The sequence below is a fragment of the Hyperoodon ampullatus genome, assembly GCF_949752795.1.
Source record: "Hyperoodon ampullatus genome assembly, chromosome: 7".
Taxonomy (NCBI): Eukaryota; Metazoa; Chordata; class Mammalia; order Artiodactyla; family Ziphiidae; genus Hyperoodon; species Hyperoodon ampullatus.
The window spans coordinates 8,652,820-8,677,645 of NC_136920.1; the positions used below are offsets into that span (position 1 = coordinate 8,652,820).

The 24,826-nt window shown below is 61.7% G+C and overlaps 2 protein-coding genes across 2 annotated transcripts; one reads left to right on the top strand and one right to left on the bottom strand.

Annotated features, from left to right (window-relative positions):
• Positions 1-371: 371 nt before the first annotated feature.
• Positions 372-23,295, top strand: PC (pyruvate carboxylase; the record flags this gene model as incomplete). Its single annotated transcript, XM_079708189.1, has 20 exons — positions 372-507; positions 623-807; positions 1,184-1,349; positions 1,444-1,589; positions 1,712-1,829; positions 2,119-2,270; positions 4,008-4,126; positions 6,690-6,852; positions 8,963-9,145; positions 18,382-18,526; positions 18,891-18,980; positions 19,071-19,292; positions 19,805-19,961; positions 20,511-20,751; positions 20,861-21,110; positions 21,336-21,580; positions 21,666-21,845; positions 21,924-22,172; positions 22,447-22,587; positions 22,664-23,295. 20 exons carry the CDS (start codon positions 372-374, stop codon positions 22,910-22,912), a joined length of 3,537 nt encoding a protein of 1,178 aa, XP_079564315.1. The 3' UTR covers positions 22,913-23,295.
• On the bottom strand, positions 11,466-14,206 carry LRFN4 (leucine rich repeat and fibronectin type III domain containing 4). Its single transcript, XM_079709084.1, has 2 exons — positions 12,843-14,206; positions 11,466-12,290 (listed from the first exon to the last, which is right to left on the bottom strand). Exons 1-2 carry the CDS (start codon positions 14,189-14,191, stop codon positions 11,729-11,731), a joined length of 1,911 nt encoding a protein of 636 aa, XP_079565210.1. The 5' UTR covers positions 14,192-14,206; the 3' UTR covers positions 11,466-11,728.
• Positions 23,296-24,826: the final 1,531 nt, after the last annotated feature.

Below are 24,826 nucleotides of genomic sequence, written 5' to 3' on the forward strand. Positions count from 1 at the left end.
CAGTGTGGGGCACGAGGGTTCTAAAGTCTGGGGCTGCCTGGACGGCTGTGCCCAGCAGAAGGGACACTGACATTATACACTGTGGTCACACAGGGCTGCTGGCTGGTCTCTGAAATTGCTTTAAAAGCTTGAAGTGCGGTGCTTTAGAAATTATAGTGAGTATTAGAGTATTAGGGTAAGCTTGGGGTGCCATCTGGGTGTGAATTTGCTCCCTTCCCTATAGTCACTCAGCCCCGCAGGGAGGAATCGAGGCAGCAGTGGTGCTGGCTTTCATGCAGGGCTGCCGGGAGGCTGGCGCGGGACCCCCCCTCTTCCTGGGAACCCTCCCAGAGCTGAGGCTTCTCTAACCTGGCCATGACTTCCCTCCCTAGATGCTGAAGTTTCAAACTGTCCGTGGGGGCCTGAGGCTCCTAGGTATCCGCCGAACCTCCACTGCCCCCGCTGCCTCGCCCAGTGTCCGGCGCCTGGAGTACAAGCCCATCAAGAAGGTCATGGTGGCCAACAGAGGTGAGCACAGCGGGAACCAGTGTCCAGCCCCTGCCCCAGCTCCCTGCCCCTTTTTCTGCGTCTCTTAGGACCCAGGGATCTAAATTCCCATCCTGTTGCCCACCCCCGGCCCCAGGCGAGATCGCCATCCGTGTGTTCCGGGCCTGCACGGAGCTGGGCATCCGCACCGTGGCTGTCTACTCGGAGCAGGACACTGGCCAGATGCACCGACAGAAAGCTGACGAAGCCTACCTCATCGGCCGCGGCCTCGCCCCGGTGCAGGCCTATCTGCACATCCCAGACATCATCAAGGTGGCCAAGGTGAGCGGGGCTGGGCTGGGCTGGGATGGGAGCCTCTTGAGGGCCAGGCCTGGGTCCTGTGCCTGCCCCCCCAAAACTTGATGCTGCTGGCAGTGAGTCCCTGTGAAGGGACGAATGACTGAGTGAGTGAGCGAATGACTGAGTGAGTGAGCGAATGAGTGAGTGAATGAGTGAGTGAGTGAAGGAATGGGTGAATGAGTGAGTGAAGGAATGAGTGAATGAGTGAGTGAAGGAATGAGTGAGTGAGTGAAGGAATGAGTCAGTGAGTGAATGGAGCAAGTGAGGGGGGCAGGCGCGAGGGCTGCAGGGTTTGGGCGGGCCTGTGTGAAGGGCTTTGAGGCGAGCTCCACTCTTCTGACGCCACCACCCCCGCCAGGAAAACAACGTGGATGCTGTGCACCCTGGCTATGGGTTCCTGTCAGAGCGAGCAGACTTTGCCCAGGCCTGCCAGGATGCCGGGGTTCGGTTCATTGGGCCGAGCCCTGAGGTGGTCCGCAAGATGGGAGATAAGGTGGAGGCCCGGGCCATCGCCATCACTGCAGGTGAGGATGGGGGCCATGCAGCCCCTGAGGAGGGCTGTCCGGGGTCGGGGGCGCTGCTGGCGGGCTTCGGCCTGACCTGCCTGTCTCCCAACAGGTGTCCCCGTGGTCCCCGGCACAGACGCCCCCATCACTTCCCTGCATGAGGCTCACGATTTCTCCAACACCTATGGCTTCCCCATTATCTTCAAGGCCGCCTATGGGGGCGGGGGGCGCGGCATGAGGGTCGTGCAGAGCTACGAGGTGAGCAGACGCCGAGGGCTGGGAGACCACCTGCAGAGGGACTGGGGTGCTGGGAGCGGGCGGGGCCGTGCACAGCAGAGCTTGGGGCTCACTGTCTCCTTGGCCCTCGCCTGCCCTCCCAGGAGCTGGAGGAGAACTACACCCGGGCCTACTCGGAGGCTCTGGCCGCCTTCGGGAATGGGGCGCTCTTCGTGGAGAAGTTCATTGAGAAGCCGCGCCACATTGAGGTGCAGATCCTGGGTGAGTGGGGCGCATTCCCAGGGCCACAGCGCAAGGCAGCTGCCAAGGACCCGCTTCTTCTGGCCTGGGGAAAGCTGCAGGGGCTCTCCCTCAGGGAGACCCTCCCCAGGAAGGTGGGCTGTGAGGCCATGCTGGTCAGGCCCGAGGCCTCCGTTGTACCCGTTTCTGTCCTGGCTGAGACACCACTGGGAGCCGTGCCGAGCGACCACAGTGCTTGCACGGGGACCGTCAGCAGCTCAGGGGTGTCTGGGCCCCAGGAGGAGCTGAGCACAGTCTACCTCCACCCCAGGGGACCAGTACGGGAACATCCTGCACCTGTACGAGCGAGACTGCTCCATCCAGCGGCGGCACCAGAAGGTGGTCGAGATCGCCCCTGCTGCCCACCTGGACCCCCAGCTTCGGAGCCGGCTCACCAGTGACTCTGTCAAACTTGCAAAGCAGGTGAAGGGCAGGGGCTCTCAGGGACAGAGTTTGAAAGCCAAGGGCACGGGTTCCTCCCCATGTGGAGACAAGGAGCCCATTCCTGCAGGCTTGCTTTGAGCTCCTGCTGGCATAAGCCTCACGGCCGGCGGTTGCTGGGGTCCAGATGTGGCCAGCTGCTGCAGAGCAGGGAGGCCCACGGTGACCAGCTCCGGGACAGGGGCAGGAGGACTGAGGGCTGATGCGGGGCCCTCGGGATCCTTGCTTTGCAGCCTCAGAGGCGCTGGGCCCAGAGGCCAAGCCTGGAGACCAGAAAGGCTGAGAGGAGGAGGGAAAGAGCCACTGGCCCCTCCTTAGTGCCCTCTGCACAGACTGAGTTTCTGCGCAGCACCAGCGAACCCCGGGAACAAAGGGAGTGAGAGTCAGTGGGATCTCTTAAGATTAAGGAACAGTATTCAGGCATCTCTTCCTCACTTCTTTTTTTTTGGCTGTGCTTGGTCTTCATTGCTTCACGCGGGCTTTCTCTAGTTGTGGCTCGCAGGCTCTAGAGCGCAGGCTCAGTAGGTGTGGTTCACGGGCTTAGTTGCCCCGCGGCATGTGGGATCCTCCCGGACCAGGGCTGGAACCTGTGTCCCCTGCATTGGCAGGCGGATTCTTAACCATTGGGCCACTAGGGAAGCCCCTCGCTTACTCTTAACTGTCCCCTACATCACATCTATTGCAACCCATTTGCTCCCCAGGTCCTCCTCCGCCTGTCTCTGCTCTGCAGGGATGTGGAGTGACTGCCCCCAGGCCGGCCCGGGAAAGTGCCTGCCACGCGTGACCAGGCTGCAGCAGGGACCCTGCTCTCTGTTCCGCTGGGGCCCTCCTGACCCCACCCCCACTCAGAGGCCAGGCATCCTACCCCCGCCTCTGCCTCCCCATCCCAGAGGCCCGAGTGGACATTTCTTCAGATCTGCTCTCCCCGGCTGCCAGGTGGGCCCCTGGGCCTGCTCTCCTTCCAGAGCCGAGCTCCCTCAGGCTCTCAGGCAGCCCGCACCCACAGACCACGGACGCTTCTGTAACCTTCCCCAAATGGAAAGCCAGCCACGGCTAACATGCGGCGTTGATTGGGGTCTGATGATAGTTGAGATTTTGGTTCCTTTATAAGAGGACTATTCTTGCCTTGAGTTTGGTCTTACTTATTGGCTTATGCTGTGTCTCCTTCCAGAACAGATTTGAGGGAGCTGAGTGAAGTCTAGTTTGTGGTTTTGGTAGGACCAGAAGTGAAGCTAGAATTAGGCTTGTAGTTTGAGTTAGAGCCTCATCTGTTGGTTCCTCTCAAATGGCATCTCTTTGGGTAGTGGCCAGAAGTGATGATGGAGTAAAGTAGAGGGGAACCTTCTGAAGACCCTCTAAGAATAAGAAGGGTCCAGGAGAGGCCAGGGTATGCGCAGGTGGGCCTGTGCCCAAAAGCTGAGGAGCTGCTGGGTAGAGGGCACCGTCTGGGCCAGACAGGAGCTTCTGCTCGCGTCTCACCCGGACAAGCTGTGTGCAGCCCTTAGAGGTTCCTGTGGAGGCCTGGGGTAAGATGTCCAGGCCGGGGCCCATTGTGGGTTTTGGGCTCTCGCCTCCCGGGGCAGGGCTGGTGGGCCGCCTGCCATCGGTGGGGGCGGGGTTTGCCACCGTCTGTTCTATTATGGAACCAGCCCAGTGGATGAGCCTGCCTCCCCATTGGGCTCCCACCACGGTGCCCCTGCTGATGCGGCCACCCCACAGGTGGGCTACGAGAACGCGGGCACGGTGGAATTCCTGGTGGACAAGTACGGCAAGCACTACTTCATTGAGGTCAACTCGCGCCTGCAGGTGGAGCACACCGTCACCGAGGAGATCACCGAGTGAGCACGGGGTCGGCCCAGTGACGCAGGGGCAGCCTCCGTGACCAGCCCGCGGCTGCAAACGGCGGGGAGCAGTACTGGGAAGGGGCGTCTCCCCCATCTTGTGTGAAATCCACATCAGGTGGTTCCTAGGGAGTGGGCAGCAGGAGCTCGGCTCACTGTCCACTGGTAGAGAATATTTAGGGATCCAGGTACTTACTTTTTATGAAAATTATTATTATAAAAGCATTACATGGTTATTGTAAGAATTAGTACAAAGAAGCAAATAAAAATGACTCAGAACCCCACCCCTCAGAAACGGGATGCTGAGGAGGTTCCCGGCAGGCTGTGCTGTGTGCTACACATCATGACCTCGCTGGAAGAAGGTGCCAATCAACCCCATTTTTCAGATGACGAAACTGAGGCTCAGAGAGGTTAAGAGAGTTGCTCAAGGTCACACAGCTGGTCGTCTCCAGCCCTGTGTTGTGTCTCCTATGCCCACACTAAATCTTTTGGTTTCTTTCCATCTTTGTTTACTACATAAGTAGTTTGACACAACTGAGATGTTTTGTATAGAACTTTTATTCTACATTTAAAATTTAATATTTGTCTAAGGCATTCCCATTCTTTCCAAATACTTTAAGTGGTTGCACACTATTCCATCTTCTGGGTATTTTATAACTTATCTACATATTCCTCTATTTTTAGACAATCAGATTGTTTGGCTTTTGTAGTTATTAAGGGTGTGTCAGTTAACATCTTTGGGCCTAAATCTTTGCCCACCTCTCTCAAGAGTTCTGAGGACAGACACCTTTAGTAGGATTACCTGAGCAATGGATAAGCAACATCTCACCTAAAGAGCCTTCGAGACCCCTTGTTCCAATTTGTTCTCCCACAAGCATTGCGTATAGACATTCCAAAAAAACCTGCCCATTTTATAAACAATTAATATGGCCTTTCATTGTTTCAAAATACATACATTGAGCCTTTCAAGTGTTACACCCTAGCTTTGGGCCAGTCCATCTCACCATGGAACTTCTTGGACAGTTCCTTCCCCGACCCCTGACCCCACCTGAGACTGAGGACGCTGCTGGGGCACCTGCCTTTGCCCGGCAGGTGCACGGAAGGCCTCAGAGTCCTTGCTCTCTCGAGGTAAAGGCTGAGTCGAGGCACATGCTCCGGCCTCACCCTCTGGCCCCGTGAGACTTTTCCCCATTGCGTTGCTGTAAAATTTTCTTCAATCTTGAGCCTGTTCTGAGCCTGTTGTGCTAAGGATGGGAGTCTTCGCTTGCTCGAGAGCAGAGGTTTTATGTCAGACAGACACAGACTGGGGTGCAGCTTCCTCCCAAGTCACTGGCTGCGTAGAGCTTGGGTGGGCTGCAGCCTCTGTGACCCTCGGGCTCCTCCTCTGGTGGGAATCACAGTGACTCAGCATTACTGTGGAGGTGAAGCTTGGAAAGAGCACAGCCATGGTCTGCGGTGTACAGACGCGGCGATGTGTGGTAATTCTCCTCACTGCTGTGGAGTGGTTTAGCAGGAAATACGAAAACACGGAGGAAGATCCGCCAGGGTAGTAGTTCCCAGGCTGTCCTTATCATAAGCCTCGGTGACAATAAATTTAAAACCTTGAGTTTTTTTTTTGTTTGTTTTTTTAACAGGCTCTGGTGAAATATAACAGATTTGATGCTTCTGGTTTTTTTGTTTGTTTGTTTGTTGGGGTTGTTTTTTTTTTTTTGCGGTACGCGGGCCTCTCGCTGTTGTGGCCTCTCCCGTTGCGGAGCACAGGCTCCGGACGCACAGGCCCAGCGGCCATGGTTCACGGGCCTAGCCGCTCCGTGACATGTGGGATCTTCCCAGACCGGGGCACGAACCCGTGTCTCCTGCATCGGCAGGCGGACTCTCAACCACTGCGCCACCAGGGAAGCCCTGAGTCTTTTTTTTTTAACAGCTGTTCCACTTAGATTTGTTGCTGACCTTAGGAGCATGGCAGTCAGTGAGGGTGTGCTTAGAAAACCAGGCACATTTGGAGAGCTTTGTACTCTGAGATCTTCTCTGAAGGGTCTTTCTTGGGGACAAGCCCAGCTGAAACATAGGTCCTGGGAGGGTGGCATCCTGACCACGATGGTGCCCACCGGTGTGGACCCTCCAGTAGCTTCGGCCCCATCTCAGCAAGCCTGGCCTTCACTATAATCCTGTCATCTTGCAAACTGGCCCCCAGCCCCACCCAGCACACACCCTGTAGCACATACCGCTCTTAAGAATGAGGGTCTGAGCCTTCAGATCCGGGCTTGACCAAGGGAGGGTTTGGGGGAGGCAGGAGGACAGAGAGACCCCAGGGAAGGAGTAGCGCAGAGCGTGGGGAGGAGCAGTTTGGGAGCGGGCGCGAGATCAGGCAGACGCTAATGTTTCAGCCGCCCCTCCGGCTGCCGCGTTCTCCTCATTCAGACCCCGCGGGTTCCCAGCCTGGTCTGGTTGGGAGGAGGCTGCCGAAGGGTCAGCCGGCAGGGGCGGCGGGGCCGGGGCTGCCCTCGCCCATCCCCTGCCTCACGCTCTCCCCCTCCTCTGCCTCTCCCCCATCCTGCAGTGTGGACCTGGTCCACGCCCAGATCCACGTGGCCGAGGGCCGGAGCCTGCCTGACCTTGGCCTGCGGCAAGAGAACATCCGCATCAACGGCTGTGCCATCCAGTGCCGGGTCACCACTGAGGACCCCTCGCGCAGCTTCCAGCCAGACACCGGCCGCATTGAGGTAGGGCTGCCTTCCCACTGAGCCCGCCACCAGTCTCGGCCTGCTTGCAGACACTTTTCCCGGGGGCACGAGGGAGGCTGTGGGCCCGGCAGTGAAGGAGGCCCCTGGCTTGAGCCGACCGGAAGCTGGCTGAGAGTACGTGGGAGCCAGGCACTGTCCAGGACTGAAGGGGAGAGCGCTCCTGGGGAGAGACTACCATTTGCACAGGCCGGAAAGGCCAGCGGAGGGGATCACGTGGAACAGGGAGCAGACCAGCTGGGTGCCAAGTGCAGGGTCCCTGGGAACGAAGCCCAGGCCCTTGACTCGTGTCACAAGAACCCAAAGCTTCACTGCCCACCAAGCAGCGCTGCTGGCTTCTGTCCTGCCTTCAGTCTGAGGGAGACCCTGGGTGCAGCAAGGGATTGGGGCCCGTTATGTCTCAGTGGAGGGGACGGTCTGGGCCCAGGGACCCACCAGGGATGAATGAGGGAGTCGGGGAGATGGAGGGGGCCAGGGAGGAGACCGAGAGGCAGGCTCGGCCTGTCAGGGGCTGAGAGGGGGCCTGGGCGGGCTCCCCTGGGCACTCCTCTCTCCCCTCCCCTCCCCTCCCCTCCACCCCAGCCTCTGGGCCCGCTGCAGGCAGGAGCCCTCTGGCCTGCTGGGACTCCTGTTCCCTGGTCCTGTCTCATGCCATCAGCTAAGGATACGTCCAGTCCTGCACGTCAGCAGTGCTGTCAGAGGCTCTGCTGGTTTAGTGCTCCCCATCTGGCCCGAGCCTCTGAGGAAGCAGGATGCGTGCGGGAGTCCAGGGAGCAGGGCGAGGGGGATTGTGAGACAGACCCCGAGTTCCTGAGACAAGTGACGGGGGGTGGCCGGGGAGGGAAGGCGAGCTGTCCGGATTCTGAAAGCCACGCAGAGCTGCTCGGCTTGAGGCAGAGCTGCCTGCCGCCGGAGTTTCGTTTCTGGAAGGGCCCAAGTCCATAGGTGGGGGCCAGCCCCAAGGCCAGAGTGCTGTGTGCTGGGCGGCCCCGACTTCTCTGCCCTCGGCCGGGCAGGGGCAGCTCGGAGACGCAGTGCTGCCTTGCTGCACCTCCACCTCCGGGGCCTGGCTCCTCCGAGCCTGGTTTACCGCAGAATATTTTTAGCTGACAGTTCCTGCTCACAGCTGCGTGTTCACCCTTAAATATTTTATTGAGTTCCTTTTTATCGAACACGGGCCTGTGTCCCTTAGACGCGGAAATACGGTGCAGCGTGTGTCCCAAGGCCCCCGGCTGTCCCTCCCGCCCCGTCTCCCTGACCTGTGCCGCACACGACCCGGGTGTAGGCTCTCCCGCCCCCTCCACAGATGTCCACGCCCCAAGCCCCTGTCCCCGTGCCGTGGTCCCCCTCCCCGCATCGGACCATTTGGAGCCCCCGTGCGTCCCCATGAGCCGCCTCTCCGACCCCTCTCTCTCTGCTTCCCTTCCTGGGCCCGTGGGCTCCTGGGTGTCTCCCTGCATCTGGCCTGCCTCCCTGTCCCTAGTATTAATCATCCGCTCGCTGGCCCCTCCCATTTAATAGGACGGGAAGGTGGGGGGGCGCCGAGGCCTTCCCTGTCACCTCGTATGTTAAACGCCCCCTGGCCTGCCCCGGCTTGCCTTGCTCTTGGCCTGCAGCATCCTTGTCACCCGTGTGTGCTTCCTCAGTTGTATGTCTGCCCCCTGCGAGCAGGGGACTCTGTTTTAGCTGCTCTGTCCCCACTACCTGGCATGAGGTGGGCACACGTGCTGTGGAATGAATGAGTGAACAAATGGACGGACCTGAAAAGCAAGAGGGTTGGTCAGGCGGGCAGGGTGGCGGGCGGTTGGATCTGGCCGGCTTGCCCTGGTCCCTCCGTGCCCTGCAGGCTCCGCATCAGCCCTGAGTGCTAGGCGCCAAGCCCTGGGGCTGGCGGGGCATTGCCCTCCCCATCCCTTGTCCTGCCCCCTTTCTCCTCTTGGGGAGGAGCGAGCGGTGACTGTGGCCCTTCCTCCACACGGTGGGGTGCCCCTGAGTTTGCTGGCAGAAAGTAAGGACTTCACAAGCCAGAGTTGGGGTTCACCTGTGTACGGCCCTCAGCACCCTGCCGGCCCACGCTGGCCTCTCCCCGCAGGTGTTCCGGAGCGGGGAGGGCATGGGCATCCGCCTGGACAACGCCTCTGCCTTCCAAGGCGCCGTCATCTCCCCCCACTACGACTCCCTGCTGGTCAAAGTCATCGCCCACGGCAAGGACCACCCCACAGCCGCCACGAAGATGAGCAGAGCCCTTGCCGAGTTCAGAGTCCGAGGCGTGAAGGTGAGAGTCTGCAGGCCCGAGATGCCCATTGGCCTCTCGGTCAGGCCCTGTCACTTGTGTATAGCTGGAGATGGAATCACAGCCACACACTGTCTTGTCCCTGAGGCCAGCGCTGCTCGAGCAGCTGCGGGCACTCCCTGGGCAGACGCTGTCGCCAGACGCTCTGCAAGGCAGGAGGGCCAGCAGGACGGGGCCCTGCCCCTCGGGGATCACGCTGCCCAGCCCCCTGTGGAGGGTGGCGGCCCGGCAGACCCACTCCTCCTCCTCATCTGAGAGTCCCGGGGGATGCTCTCCCCGTGCTGAGGGCACCGTCCCCTGCCCACTGCACACGGGGAGCTGGGTGGCTGACGGCCCCTCCGCACCGCCCTCTCCTTCTCGGCTGCTCCAGCCCTGCTGCGTCCAGGCTCGGCGCTGGGTCTGGGGCGCGTGGGCAGCGCTGTCCTCTCTCAGCCCCACGTCATTCCCCTCACCTGTTGACGTGCTCCACGGTGTCTGGCAGGTGCTCCGAGGGTGCAGAAGCGTTTTGAAAAAGCACGTGGGAGGGAGGAGCCTGTGGGGCTCGGCCCACCTCCCGGGGTCCGTGCTACGGGGCCTCCGCACTTCCGTGAGGTGCCTTAGGGCTCCCGGCCGGGGGGCCGTTTCCTGCACATGTGTCGTGACGCTGTGTGCTCCACCCGCTTCTCGCTGCGGGGGCTTGGTCTCCCACCACGGCGTCCCAGGGCTGCTTCCGGTGGGGGTGGCCGGTGTGCAGGGGGCCCGGCCACCCCACCCCTCGCCTGCCTGCTTCTGTTGCTCTGTGTTGTCCTGTTGGTGACCCTGGCTGGCCCCTGCCGTGGTTGTGCCCCTGGGCCATAGGACCCTCCACCTGTCCTACGGGCTGGAGGGCTCCTGAGCACCCACTGCCTTAGAGCTGGAAGGTGGAGAAGGGAGACCAGGGCCATGGGGGCCGTGGAGGGGCTGAGGAAGGTGGGAGGCTGACAGCAGGCTGGGGCACCAGCATCCTGCCCAAATGTGCACCTGGACCAGGCCACTGGCCCTGCCAACGCCGCGCCGCAGCCCTGCAGGCCGCCTGCCCTCCCCCGCTTCCCGTGCCTTCTCCACCCTCTCTCCGCGGCCCCTTGCAGGGCTCACGCTCTCCTGCTCTTCTCTGTTGAAGACCTTGTTTCATTTTATTTAAACCAGGATCTCTCTTGGGCCACATCCAGGTATGTGTTCCGGGGCTGGGCGGACAGGCACACGTGTGTGTCGATGCCATGCACACGTACAAGTGTGTGAGCTTGGCCTGCCACACGTGTACGCACGCACTTTATCGCGCCAACTCTCACTGGGCTGCCATCAGAGCCACAGTGGGCCCCCTTAGGCAGAAAGGGCCACACACCCCTCAGCACAGGTGTAGCACTGCGGACCTGGGGTGCCACGCCCACCCTCCGCAGCGGGATCCGGGCACCTGCATGTCCTCGAAGCACTGGGTGCACGGGCCGCGCCACACGTGCCTGGAAGTGTGTTTGGAGCACTGATTCCTCCCAGCTGACGCCCAGGAGCAGTGGTTGTTTGAAGGCTGGAGGAGGCCTGTCTGGGCCAGAGGCTGGCAGGGACCTGGGCCTGGAGGAGGCAGGGCAGGGCACGCCGCCCCGTGACTGTGGCTCCTTGAGGTGGGGACTAGAGTAGTGGCCGTGTGGGCGTGGTCCCCCTTGGTGTCTGCCCCTGGGTGTCCAACAAGAGCAAAGCCACGAGGGGCGTCAGTGGGGCGTCAGTGGAGCGGTTGAGAGCCAGGATCTTGCTCAGGGCCTGCATCCCTGACAGGAATCTTCTAGGGGGGTTCCAGACTGAGAGCAGGGCTCTCACTTGGAACGGGATTCCAAGTCCCTTTCCAGTCCCTTTGGGACGACATTTTATACATCCAGAAGGTGCCCTGGCCGACAGTGAATAGGCTGTCACCCACGGGAGCCAATGGGAACTTCCTTACTGAGTTGCTAAGAACGTTACTAGCCCAAGTCCCTTTGCCCAGAAGGGCTGCACCGCCTCCCACCCGCTCCCTTTGCTGCCCTGTGCACTGTAACGCCCATGCCAGGTGAGGGCGAGACATCCTGCCCACGCGCTGTCAGGAAGGGGCGTTCCCTGCGCTCAGACGTGGGCACAGAGCACAGAGGCGCTGGGCCCCACAGCACTCCAGGGCCTGAGGGCACCCCAGGCTGGCTGGGCCTCCACGGGGCTGGTAGCCCCAGCGCTGACCCTGTCTTGTTTGTGCCTCCACTGGCCTGGAGTCCCCCCTCTCTTTTCAGGGAACCTAGCAGGGCAAGACCAGAGACTAGCGCTGAGGTGACCTCAGTAATTTTATTATAAAGAAAAACAAGACTTGCACTTGGTGGCTGTAGCCCCTGCCTCGGAGGCCATGAGCACCTGTCACAGGGACCTGTCCCATTTTGCCCGACTGGAGGCCAGAACCAGGGAGAGGGCCCCCTGTCCTGCCCAAGGGACCCAGGGTAAAACCAGGAGGGACTCCCAGGCAGCACTGACCCACCGGGCCAGGAGGCTGCCCACCCCACACCCTCTGCCGCCCACCCCGGGCTGGCTCCCTTGCCATCACACTACACTCTCTTCCAGCCGCTCGGCGCTGCCCCCCATGCCCCGGCACCCGGCCCCGAGCAGCCCCCCGTGCACAGAGTGGCTCCGTCGGGCCCAGGCCCCTCCGAGGCGCCTGGCATACCCATAGCACCCGCCCGTGTCTCCCAGGTCCAGGGAGCAGCTGCGCTGGGGGCGAGGCGGGGGGCTCCGTGGTGGGTGCGTCTTGGGTGTGGGGCTGGGGCCCCCGTTGGTCTGGGATTGGACGTGGCTGAGCTTGAGGGGGAGGCGGCCATTCCCGGCCCCCCGGCCCCGAACCAGCAAGGCCACAGTGAAGACCAGTAAGGCAGCCACCAGCACCCCCCCGACAGCCACGGTCAGGGTCCCGCCCAGCACGTGGGCCTGCAGGGCGTGGCACAGGGGCATGGCTGGCAGCGTGGAAAAGTGGGCACAGCCCAGCAGCCTAGTGGCTGTGAGGTCGGAAGGCCCAGCAGCGGGTGACAGGGCCAGCAGACAGAGGTCATAGTCGGCACCCGGGACCAGGTGTTTCAGCAGGAAGTGGTGGCTGGAGGCTGGGACGATCCTGCGGGCAAGGGCAGGCGGTCAGAGCACAGGCACGGGGGCCCAGGCCCCAGCCCACCCCCCACCAGCCTCACCACGCGCCCCCAGGTCCCAGCTCTGAGCACCCCCTTCCCCAGGACCGCATGGGCCTGTGTGTTCACTGAAGAAGGCAGAGAAAACAAGACAGGCGCATGTGGCCCTGGAGCTGGTTGTCAGAGGCCGGAAAGGTGTGCGCGTTGACACCCGGGCCCAGGGCTGGCCTTGAGGCGGTGGAGAATCACACGCCAGACGCACGAACAACATGCGTGTGCGGGCCAAGCCCACAAGCTTAAATGCAGACGGCCGCCAATACCGGAGGCCTCACCGGCTCTGCCACAACCGAGGCCTCCCCTTCCCCGCCCCCTGCAGCCCCCACTCGGCCCAGGCAGCTCAGAAGCTGAGGAGGGGTGTGTGGAAGCCCCGAGGAGAGAGAAGGAGCAGGAGAGGTGGCCAAGCCCAAGAGGGTGGAGCTGGGCTCAGAGGAGGGCGGCTGGGGGTGACGCTGGGGGCCACGGACTACGAAGCGCCTCCTCACCGGTACATGAGGGTCTCGTCCTCGCTGCTGTTGTACTGGATTTGGAACATCCACACAGGGTCCGCCGGCCGCCCTGGCCCCCAGCTCACTAGCCCCGAGGTGGCGGTCACCTCTGTCACCTGCACGGCTGGCTCAGACTCCAGCGTCCCCTCGCCCTCGGCAGCAGTGCGGGCTGAGGCGGCGATGTCCGAGGGCCCCGGTCGGGCCCCCTCGGTACTGCCGTTCCCTCCGTGGGGCAAGGCCAGCACCCGTAGTTCTACCCGCGCTGTGGCCTCGCCGGCAGGGTTGGTGGCAATGCAGGTGTAGCCCCCCGCGTCCGCGGAACCCGTCACCCCGATCTCCAGGGTCCCATTGGGAAAAGCCCGGGCTCGGGAGGAGTTGCCGACCAGCCGGTCGTCAGGGCCGACCCAGTGCATGGTGGGCGCGGGGTCGCCGAGGGCCCGGCACCGCAGTGTGGCCCGCTGGCCCTCCAGCACCCAGAGGCGCTGCGTGTGGCGGGCAATGAGGGGCGGCTCACAGGAGAACTCGCCCTCAGGCACCGCCCAGAAGTAGCGGCCGGCCAGGCCGGGCGGGGAGGCGCACGTCTCCAGGTCGTCGGGCCGGGCAAGCCGCCGCAGCCACAGCAGTTCGCAGTTGCAGTGCAGGGGGTTCCCACTGAAGCTCAGCACCAGCGGGGCAGGCGAGGCCTCGGCGTTGCGCCCCCGGGAGAAGAGCGGGTCGGGCGCCAGCGTGGCCAAGCGGTTGGAGGTGAGGTCGAGGCGGGAGAGCTGGCCGAGTTGGGCAAAGGCGCCCGGGGGCAATGCGTCGATGAGGTTGTGGTCCAGGTTGAGGGTGTGCAGGGCAGGCATGGCGCCGATGCCGGCCCAGGGCACCTGCCGCAGGTTGTTGTAGGACAGGTCCAGGTCCTCCAAGGTGTCCAGGAAGTCGTCGAAGGCCCCTGGCGCAATGCGGCCCAGCTGGTTGCCGCTGAGAATGAGGTGCTGCAGGTTGACGGGGCCCCGCAGGCTGCTGGTGCCCAGCTCCACCAGCCTGTTGCCATCCAGGTGCAGGGAGCGCAGGCTCTCCAGGTCCCCGAAGGCGCGGGCCCCGATGCGGGTGATGGCGTTGCGGGACAGTGTCAGGTCCACCAGCCCCGTCATGTTGCGGAAGTCTGGCGGCCCTAAGGCCTGGATGAAGTTGTCAGCCAGCCGCAGCTCCACTGTGCGCCGGTCCACGTTGGGTGGCACGAACAGCAGGCCTCGGTGGGCACAGAGGGTGCTGAGCGACTCGGACAGGTTCTGGCAGACGCAGGGCAGTGGGCAGGCGGCCGCTCCACTGGCCAGCAGCAGCAGCAGGAGCGGCGGGGCCATGGTGAGCGCCCTGGAGGGAAGGGTCACAGCCCAGGCACAGGTGGGTCCGGCACAGGTGCCCACTTGCCCCAAGACCCAGCCTCCGGGGCCAGCTTCGAGAGCCTGGCCTGGGGGTGGGGTCAGGGTCAGAGGCCCAAGGGGTCCCCCAAGGCTGAGAGAGGGCTGGAGCCTGCAGGGCCAGGGCCCCCAGAGTAAAGGTCACATTTCCCAAGTAGTTAGGGGGAGTCCGGGCTCTGGGGACAAGGTGAGGCTTGAGGCAGGAAGCGGAGGTGGCCATGAGAGCAGGGAGGGTCCCGGAACTTCCTTTCCCTGGCGTCCCCTGGAATCTCCGGCATCCCTTCGGCGCCATCCCCTCCCCCGCCTGCTAAGGTGCCCCTCCCCAACCCCTCCCGTGGCCCTTACCCCTCCCTGGCCAACCCCCAGTCTGTCCCCCGCGGCCCCCTCACCTGGTGTCCGCAGCTCAGGGGGCGCGGGCCGGCCTCCCCGTGGGCCCGGCCGGCCCCTGCCGACTCCAGGCGGCTCTCCCGCCGGGGTGAGGCCCGGGGCTGACCAGCCGCCCAACGCACGCCTTCCGGCCCATGGCGCTCGGGCCCGCGGCCCCGGCTCACTCGGTTCCCTGCACCTTTTCCGCGGCGCGGCGGCGGCGGCGGCAGCAGCGGCGGCAGTAGCGGCAGTAGCAGCAGTGACAGGCAGGGGAGTGCGAGCCAACGAGCACGCGCACCGTGGACACGCACGTGGAGAGCGGACGTGGAGGGGCGCGCGGGGACCCACCGGGGCCCAGGCCGGCTCCCGAGGTCACCTGGATACGCGGCCACTGCAGGGCCCACGGGTGGCTCCTGGTCACGCCCGAGGCCCGGGCCGGCGCGGACCCACCGCGCAGCCCCCCGGCGCCGCCGCAGTGCACTCACCCTGGCACAGGCGCGCGCGCCCCCGGCCACCCTGGCGCCCCTGCATCCTGCACCGCACTGGCGCCTGCTGCCGCTGCGCGAACCGTCACTCTGCAGACAGCCAGACAAAGCGCCAGCTCGCGGGCCCCTTCACCATCTCCCAGAGACGAGAGTCTTTGTCACATGTCGCTGGGCACCCTCCCGAACACACCCACACATGCCCACACACCCACACGTCCCCGCACCCACAGGCAGGGCCGGGTGCAAACCTGCACTGTTGCTGGGACCCTTGCATTCACAGACACGCTGAAGGTCATAACCGTTCTGCATCGCCAAGTCACGTGGAGGGTCCCCAACAGGCACGGGCCTTGCGGGGGGGAGGAGAGGGTTTGGGGCGATGCCCCTCCTCCCCCTCCCCCCAGGCAGGGCTCCCGCAGGGTGGGGCCGAGAGGGCTCGGCCTTGGGTCTGGCGCCGTGCTCCACCCCCGCTGCCGGCCCCTCCCTCCTCCTTCCCGGGCTCCCCGCCCTGCCTGGTGCGCTCTGGAGCCAACCGGTCTCCGCCTCCGGCCCAATTGGTCTGCGCGGCGCGGTTCCCAGCAAGCCGGTGGTGGCACGCTGTTTGAAGCTGTGCGTTAGTGGTCCTGGCTGTTCCGACAGCCCCTCCGTCCAGCTTCTGCCCTCACCGGGCCATTTCCCTGGAGGAGTGGCCCGGGACAAGCTCGGCTTAGACGGCTCAGCTGAGAAGGGGCTCTCGGGGTGTGTGTGAGTGGTGGGAGGGGTGGGGGGGGCTGGAAACCTGCTTTCTACCTCCGAGATCCGGGGCTTGGGTGGGAGCGCTGAGGGCTGGAAACCAGGTCGGGCACTCTGGTCTTTCGTCGTGGCTGCCCAGATGGGAAACAAGGCAAGTCACCACCTCCCCCAAGTACTTCCTGGTCCTCAGGCTACTCAGATCCTTTCCCTTCCCTCAGGGAAACAGACGGAACTCTAATCCTGCCTGGTACACCAGCTAACCTTGGGCAAGTTTTTTAACCACTGAGACAATTTTCTTATCTAGGCCAAAGAGTATTAATTTTATGTGCTTCATAGGGCTGAGAGGAGAAGAAATGAAGCAGCCTGTGAGGGGCTGAGCCACCTGGCCGCTGGAAGCCATTCTTACCGTTGCCACTCCCCCGGCCTCGGCTGTTGCATTTGTAAAATGAAGGCACTGGATCCTAGCCCAGGTCAACTCTTGCTCAGTGGCATTAGATATCCCCTTGTTCCTCTTCTCCCCATCAAAAATGTTTTCATTCACTCTAAACGTACGTGTTTACTGGCATCCATTGTGTGCCACTCTGTGCAGGGAGTTGGGGTACCAACTCCAGATGGGGTACCAGGAACCAGATGGGCCTGGTTGCTATCCCCATGGAGTACAGATGGGATGACAGAGCCTCTGAAAATTACAAAGGGGGAGGGGTCTACAAAAGGGACATGCAGGGTGGGACCGGGAGGCCTCTTAGGATCCTTCCCACCCCTAGGTGGCTCTAGGTTCTTTAGCTGGTTTAACTGGCTTCTTCATCTCAAATGCCATGCCTTGGCGTAGGTGAAACGTCCCCATATCTTTAAGAGGAGCACTGACTCGTCTCGGGGGCAGACAGGCAGACTGGTCACACCAGACAGGCACGAGGCAATGTCGGCTGGGCCCCACTCTGCAGTGGCCGCCAGTGGGAAGCTGGCTGGGGAGGCACCCTTCCCATTCCGGGCCTCCAGGTGATAGGAGCCCTGGGGGAACTGGTAGAATCTCTCACAGTAGCAACAGGGCCCAGCAGCTCATGCTGGGCCTGGAGTCCCTCCTGAAGGTGCCAACAGAGATCACGGATGGGTGACACATGGAGCTGCCTTCTCTGAAGTAACAGCCAGGCTGTAGCCATATGGTCATAGGCACACATACACTGGAATCCCTTCCACTTGCAGTCATGGGGCATCTCTCACAGCGCTGGCTCCCAGGCCCCCATGTGGCCTCTAGGTTAGTTTAGACTTTACCCTGCCCTAGCGTCATTCTGTCACCCAGCTGTTTAACGAGCAGCACTGGGGGCCCTTGTGCACAAAGCACATGGGCACCGGTCCCTCAGACAGCACCCATGCTCCCGGGCATGTGAGGGATACAGACAAGCAAAAGATGATGAGGCTGAGGGAGGAACTTTCCAACAGCTGATCCCATGGAGTCCTAGAAAGGGAGCATCCGGCTCCACCGTGAGGGTGGGGGATGAGGACAAAGAAGGTCTCCGAGTTCAGACTTCCAGGAAGAGCTTACCAGGCAGGTGTGGAGGTGTGAGAGCACAAGGCAAGATTGGTGTGGCTAGAGGTGGCCATGATGAGGGAACCCGGCAGAAGGCATGGCCTGAGGACAGGGGTCACGGAGTCTAGAGATGGCTATGGTAGAGTCGTCTGGCTTGACCAGTGGCACGGGAGTGGGGGGTGAGGGTGATTTTAGCGGAGGTTTTGGTAACTGGGTAGATGGTGAGACACCCAGCAGAAGGCAGAGGACTGGGTGAGAGAAGCTGATTTTGGACCTGATGAGCTTGTGTGAGGGACACACAAGGACAGATGCCCAGGAGGCATTTCCACTTTGGGTCTGGAGCTGGAGGCCCAGGACAAGGCCACCCAGAGAGAGTGTGCTGTGTGGGAAGAGGCCCAGTGACAGCCCTGAGAACTCCATCCTGCAGAGGTGGGAGGAGCCCCCAGTGGGGACCAGGGAGGAGAAGGAGGGGAGCAAGATGTCTTGGAAGCCCAGGGAGAGAACATCCCGGTGGGAGCTGTTAGCAGGAGAAGGCTGGGAAGGTGCCCCCTTAACTGGAAGGAGGGGCCGTAGGGAGACTATCAGGGCATGGCCGTGTGCTGTGTGTGGCGGGGAGGGTGCTGGAAGCGGGAGCCTCTTTGAAGAGGTGCAGCTAGCAGGGCCAGAAGGGGGCTGCTTTATGCCGCACCGCTGTGGGGAAGGCCGAATCCATCTTCTATGCTGTGGGATGGGAGGAGGTGCTTATTTCCAGATCCCTGAGGAAGGAGGAGGTGGGGCTCAGCACATGCTCCAGGGCCAGCAAGGAGGGCAGGACGGGCTCAGGCCCCTCACGGCTCAGGGGACTCTGCCAGAACGGGGGTGGGTCTGGTGAGGAGATGGGGGAACGCCACTCCACAGGGAGGCTTGAACCTCAGCATGGTGCCCTGGGGAACTTGGGCAGCTGTGCTAGCCTAGGGTGGCACTTATAGCTTCTCCTGTCCCTGTCTGTGCTGCACGGTGACACCCTCCCACCCGCCTCTGTCCTGCAGACCAACATCCCCTTCCTGCAGAATGTGCTCAACAACCAGCAGTTCCTGGCAGGCACCGTGGACACCCAGTTCATCGATGAGAACCCAGAGCTATTCCAGCTGCGGCCTGCACAGAACCGGGCCCAGAAGCTGCTGCACTACCTTGGTCCGGCCCCGAGACTGCCCTTCTCTCCCCTCCCAGATGCCTTGCTTCTGGCCCCCTGCCCAGAGAGCTTCCCAGCAGCCCCTGCCTCGGTCCTCAATCTGGTCCTGCACCTTCTTCCTTTGCTTCACCCTCCCACCCCGCCCACCTTCCTTGCTCCTGATCTTAGAGGCCCCCTTTCCCATCCATGTGGCCGTCATTAGGTCCCCACTGCCTGGACCCAGGAGGCCCTGGCTTTGGAGAGGACAGGGGCCAGCTGGAAGACCAGGGATCCTGGAGGAATCCCCCCATCCCCGAGCCCAGCGACTCTGCCCTCAACTCAGGCTCTGCCCAGCCTGCCCTGACCCACTGCCCACTCTCTCCCCAGGACACGTCATGGTGAACGGCCCAACCACCCCGATCCCCGTCAAGGCCAGCCCCAGCCCCATGGACCCTATTGTCCCTGTGGTGCCCATAGGTAGGTGAGATTCATTCTGCCACCTCGTAGGGGAGACAAAGAGGAGGCTGCCCCCTGCAGGATGGGTACTAACGCCCCAGTCTGCCCTAGGCCTGCCCCCGGCTGGCTTCAGAGACATCCTGCTGCGGGAGGGTCCCGAGGGCTTTGCTCGAGCGGTGAGGAACCACCAGGGGCTGCTGCTGATGGACACGACCTTTAGGGACGCCCACCAGTCACTGCTGGCCACGCGTGTGCGAACCCACGATCTCAAAAAGATCTCCCCCTACGTTGCCCACAACTTCAGCAAACTCTTCAGCATAGAGAACTGGGGAGGTAGGCTGGAGGAGGGATGGGGTGGGATGTGGGACAGTGCATGGAAGGAATGTGGTATCCACAGTACAGGCAGGCCACTCGGGCTCTCCAGGAATAGCTAGAGATGTTAACACTGAGGGAACGAGTGAGAACTGAACAAGGCACAGCATTCATGTGTTTAGCAAATAGTGACTGGTGCCCATTCTAGCCAGTCCTGGTGCTGGGCATGGGATCGCAGAGCTGAGACCCAAGCAGCTCAGGGTCAGAGAGGAGATGCCTGCCTGTTAATTATAGCACAGAGAATATGGGGTGAGGGCTGTGAAAGCGGATGCAGAGAGGACACAGTAAACCTGAGCTATCCCAAGAGATCAGCAAAGGAAAAAGTCTGCAGGGATCGTGGCTGGGATGCGAGGGACGCTGAAGATGAGCAGGGCCTGGTGGTAGGGCCAGAGGCTCAGGCTGCAGAGCTGCAGGGCATGGTGGGGTCCCCAGGACGTTTCGGGGTTGACCTGGGCCTCTTGGTCCCTGTGCAGGAGCCACATTTGATGTTGCGATGCGCTTCCTGTACGAGTGCCCTTGGCGGCGGCTGCAGGAGCTCCGGGAGCTCGTCCCTAACATCCCGTTCCAGATGCTGCTGCGGGGGGCCAATGCCGTGGGCTACACCAACTACCCCGACAATGTGGTTTTCAAGTGAGCCTGGGGTGGGCTGGTGGGCAGACAGTGCACGATGTGGCCCGGCAGGTGCCAGGCCGCAATGCAATGGCCTGCGCTCCCCACAGCAGGCTTGAAACCAAGTCTCTCGGTAGCTATACCCAGCAAGGGCTGCAAGTTACAGTCAGAGAACTGGGAGGGCTTCCAGTGGAGGCCCCAGGAGGGCAGGTGGCTTGTCCCAGGCCACGTGGTATAGAGCTGGGACTGAAACCCAGGCCTCACTGTCCCCCCAGCAGATTCTTCGAACTTGGGCAGACTGAGCTGCACTGCATGCGACTAGCACAGGACAGCTCCGCTCCTTGCCGGATGCTGCTGGGGCGACCCTGCCCAGCCCAGGCTGCCCTGGAGAGGCCTTGTCCACCCTATGGACATACTGTGGTGCCCCCTGGCTCTGTGGGTGCCACGCCCCCTGCCAGACCCGACCCTCAGACCTTATTCCCCAGGGGCTGCAAGTGGGCGAGGAGGCAGAAAAGGATGTGCTGCAGGGAGTGGGATGGCGCTAACCCCTGAGCTCTCCTACCCACTCAGGTTCTGTGAGGTGGCCAAGGAGAATGGCATGGATGTCTTCCGGGTCTTTGACTCCCTCAACTACCTGCCCAACCTGCTGCTGGGCATGGAGGCGGCGGGCAGTGCCGGTGGTGTGGTGGAGGCCGCGATCTCCTACACGGGTGACGTGGCCGACCCCAGCCGTACCAAATACTCGCTGCAGTACTACATGGGCTTGGCTGAAGAGCTGGTGCGAGCTGGCACCCACATCCTGTGCATCAAGGTGCCCAGGCCCAGCCCACCCCCAGGAGTCTCCCCACCATGTCCCTCATCCCCCCCATGTCACGCCCCCTCCTCACCGTCTTTCTCTTTCTCCTCCCCTCTTCCCTTAGGACATGGCAGGGCTGCTGAAGCCAATGGCCTGCACCATGCTGGTCACCTCCCTCCGAGACCGCTTCCCTGACCTCCCACTGCACATCCACACCCATGACACATCAGGGGCGGGCGTGGCAGCCATGCTGGCCTGTGCCCACGCTGGCGCTGATGTGGTAGACGTGGCAGCTGACTCCATGTCTGGAATGACTTCACAGCCCAGCATGGGGGCCCTGGTGGCCTGTACCCGAGGGACTCCCCTGGACACAGGTAGGAACAGCCGCAGCCCAAGGCCATTCCCCTCTCAGAGCTGCAGCCCTCACCAGTCCCAGCAGAGCTGGGCATATCCTAGAATCCAGATGCTCTGGCCTGGCCTGGTCTTGCCTTCCATCAGCCACGTCTGCAATGTGGCCTGACCTGGCCCTGGGGTCCTGGAAGGAGCATCTGGAAGCTCAGCACATTTCCAAGCCCTCTCCACCTCTGGCCTCCCTGCAGGGGTGCCCCTGGACCGTGTGTTTGACTACAGTGAGTACTGGGAGGGGGCCCGGGGACTGTATGCGGCCTTTGACTGCACGGCCACCATGAAGTCTGGCAACTCTGATGTGTATGAAAACGAGATCCCAGGGGGCCAGTACACCAACCTGCACTTCCAAGCATACAGCATGGGGCTCGGCTCCAAGTTCAAGGAGGTCAAGAAGGCCTATGTGGAGGCCAACCAGATGCTGGGCGACCTCATCAAGGTGAGCCAGGCCCAGTGCTCTTACCCCTGCCTATGGGCCTCTATACGGTGCCTGGCACCTTAACCCAGGGGTCCCCTCTCCTCAGGTAACCCCCTCCTCCAAGATCGTGGGGGACCTGGCCCAGTTTATGGTGCAGAATGGGCTGAGCCGGGCAGAGGCCGAAGCTCAGGCAGAAGAGCTGTCCTTCCCCCGCTCAGTGGTGGAGTTCCTGCAGGGGTACATTGGCATCCCCCACGGGGGGTTCCCTGAGCCCCTTCGCTCCAAGGTAAGGAAGGCCCAGTACAACGTGGTGGGGCGGAGGGGAGTCCAGGAATCAGGCCTGACCCTCTGCTTTGCAACTCAGGTGCTAAAGGACCTGCCAAGGGTGGAGGGACGGCCCGGAGCCTCCCTCCCTCCCCTGGATCTGCAGGCACTGGAGAAGGAGCTGATAGAACGGCATGGGGAGGAGGTGACCCCAGAGGATGTACTCTCAGCGGCCATGTACCCCGACGTCTTTGGCCACTTCAAGGACTTCACTGCCACCTTTGGCCCCCTGGACAGCCTCAATACCCGCCTCTTCCTGCAGGGACCCAAAATTGCAGAGGAGTTTGAGGTCAGTGGCACTGGCACCCATCTGCACTTCACCCCAGCACTCCTGCTATCCCTAAGGACCCCAGCACATCTAGAGTGCCAGGCTTTGGCTTGGCTGTCACCGGGCCTCGTGAGCTGTGGGTTCACAAAGTACCCTTAAGAGACCAGGGAGCTAGGCCTTTACAAGTGAGGAGCTGAGACCCAGGGAGGGGGGACTTGCCTGGGATTGGGTCAGGGGGCTGCCCTCCCCCCACCTGACCCCGCCCCAGCTCTGAGCCTCCACACCCTCCCTGCAGGTGGAGCTGGAGCGAGGCAAGACGCTGCACATCAAAGCCCTGGCCATAAGTGACCTGAACCGGGCCGGCCAGAGGCAGGTCTTCTTCGAGCTCAATGGACAGCTGCGATCCATTCTGGTCAAGGATACTCAGGCCATGAAGGTACAGCGCCCCCCAGGGCCAGCCAGGTGGTGGGGATGGGCAGGGCCTGGTGTCTCACATCCTCTCCCGTCTGCAGGAGATGCACTTCCACCCCAAGGCCTTGAAGGATGTGAAGGGCCAGATTGGGGCACCCATGCCTGGGAAGGTGATAGACATCAAGGTGGCAGCAGGGGCCAAGGTGACCAAGGGCCAGCCTCTGTGTGTGCTCAGTGCCATGAAGATGGAGACTGTAGTGACTTCGCCCCTGGAGGGCACTGTCCGCAAGGTCCACGTGACTACAGATATGACACTGGAGGGTGACGACCTCATCCTGGAGATTGAGTGATCTTGCCCCGGACTGGCAGCCTGGCCATCCCCACCCCAAGCCTTCAAGATGCTGCGCTGCCAGGGCAGGCCCAGGCCAGCCAGTGCCCGAGGGCAGGAAGGCCGGGCCCTGGAGCTCCTGTCCTCCGTTGTTTGTGGCAGGAGAGACACTGCCTGTGGTGGCCCATGCCTTTCCTGCTGCCCTCTGTCCTTTCCCTGCCGGTGGACAGTCGCTCACATATTCATCCCTTGCCAAATAAGGGTCCCCTCCTTGCTGGAGACTACAGGTGGGGGTGCAGGCAGGCCTGGGACCCAGGGGAGCAGACTTAGGGGCCCTGCCTCCTGCAGGGGAAACCTAAGCCCCAGGTCTGAGAACTTAGCTCAATAAAACTGGCTTTCCCCTTCCCTCCATTCTGGGTCCTGTGCAGCCCACCCCGCCCTAGTGCCACACGGCAGAGGGGCAGGGCTGCCTCTTGGACTCCCCCATGGGCAGGGGGGCGGTCAGCTGTATCTTCCTCCTAGGAGGGTAGTGAGGATGACAACAGAGGCCCTGGTTTTAAGTCACTACTAAGTGCCTATTGTATACACACCCCGAACAGGATTAGCTAGTTGTCACTGAGAGCTTGGGCTGGGGAAGGGGTTGTTCCAAGCACTTAACACCTATTAACTCAACACCTATTAACACTTTCACCCATTTTATAGACACAGAAATGGAGTCACAGGCAGGTTAAATAACTTATCCAGGACCCAACAGCTAGTTAAGAGGCAGAGAGAGTTCAAACCCAGGCTGCTGGTGGACTTGCTTCTCAACTACACTGCTTTATTTTCTAAGCTGGGACCAATCCACCACCCTATTCAGAACTAGATGCAAACAGACACCACTTGCTAGAGGCAGACGAGACCCTTGGGTGTGGGAACCTCTGGGTGTGGATTTTGGTGGGAGGTTAGAAGCACTGGACTGAGTCCCAGGATCTAATCCTGCCTGCTCCCCTGCCCCCCAAACAGCCCTCGGGAGAATCCTAATTCTGCCCTGCAGTTCCCTCACCTGTGGGGTGGGACAGCAACCCTGCCCGTGTCACTGCACTGCTGCCCACTGCACAGGGGAGGTAAGGATGGTGAGTAAAGAGAAAGGCAGGGGGGCCCTGGGCAGTTCCTGAGCAGGAGCATAAGGAAGAGGAGGGACAGAGCCCAGATCCCCCGACCCTCAGGGGACCAGGCAGGAAGTACATCCCAGCACCCTGCCAGCCTAGTGCTCTCAGGGTCCTACACCTAACCTTTGGTGTGGTCCTGGGCCGCCTCCTCTCTCGACTCCCAGATCCCAAATGTACCCTCTAAAACCAGCCTGTGCTCAATTCCTTGGCTTCCCTGACAGCTGCTACACAGGCTGGGGTAGAGGAAAGCTCTCCAGCGAGTAGGTATGTGACTGTCACGATACCCTTTTAGATCCAGTTATAGTTTAGCCACAGCCAACCTGGGGGAGCTGTGGGGAGTGACTGCACAGCGGTTTCCTTTCCTTCGACCACCAGCCTCAGGGAAGGGGACTTGGGACAACCTCCTTGAGTCTGGAATAGGACCTAAAGGGATAACATTAAGAATGTTTTTAAAAAAGGGGCGGGGGCTGTCCTAGGGGCAGCAGAATGAGACTATAAGAACCATTCCAAAAACACGAGGAAGAGCAGGTAAAATACTACCAAGTTCTAGAAAGAACCCTGAGTTACAGTGTTGCTTGGCAGGGTTGCTTATGCTCGCTGAACCTTTGTTCTGGGTTCCTCCAGGGACCAAACAACTGGCATGGTGGCGGAGGTCTGAGGTGGAGAGAGCCAAAAAAGCCTCCCAGGTGACTGAACTTCCAGTTTAGAGTTATTTCCTGTTGTGTAATGTGAGGCGGGTAGACTTCGGGGAGGTCCTGGTGGAAGACCCATAGTGGACTCCCCCA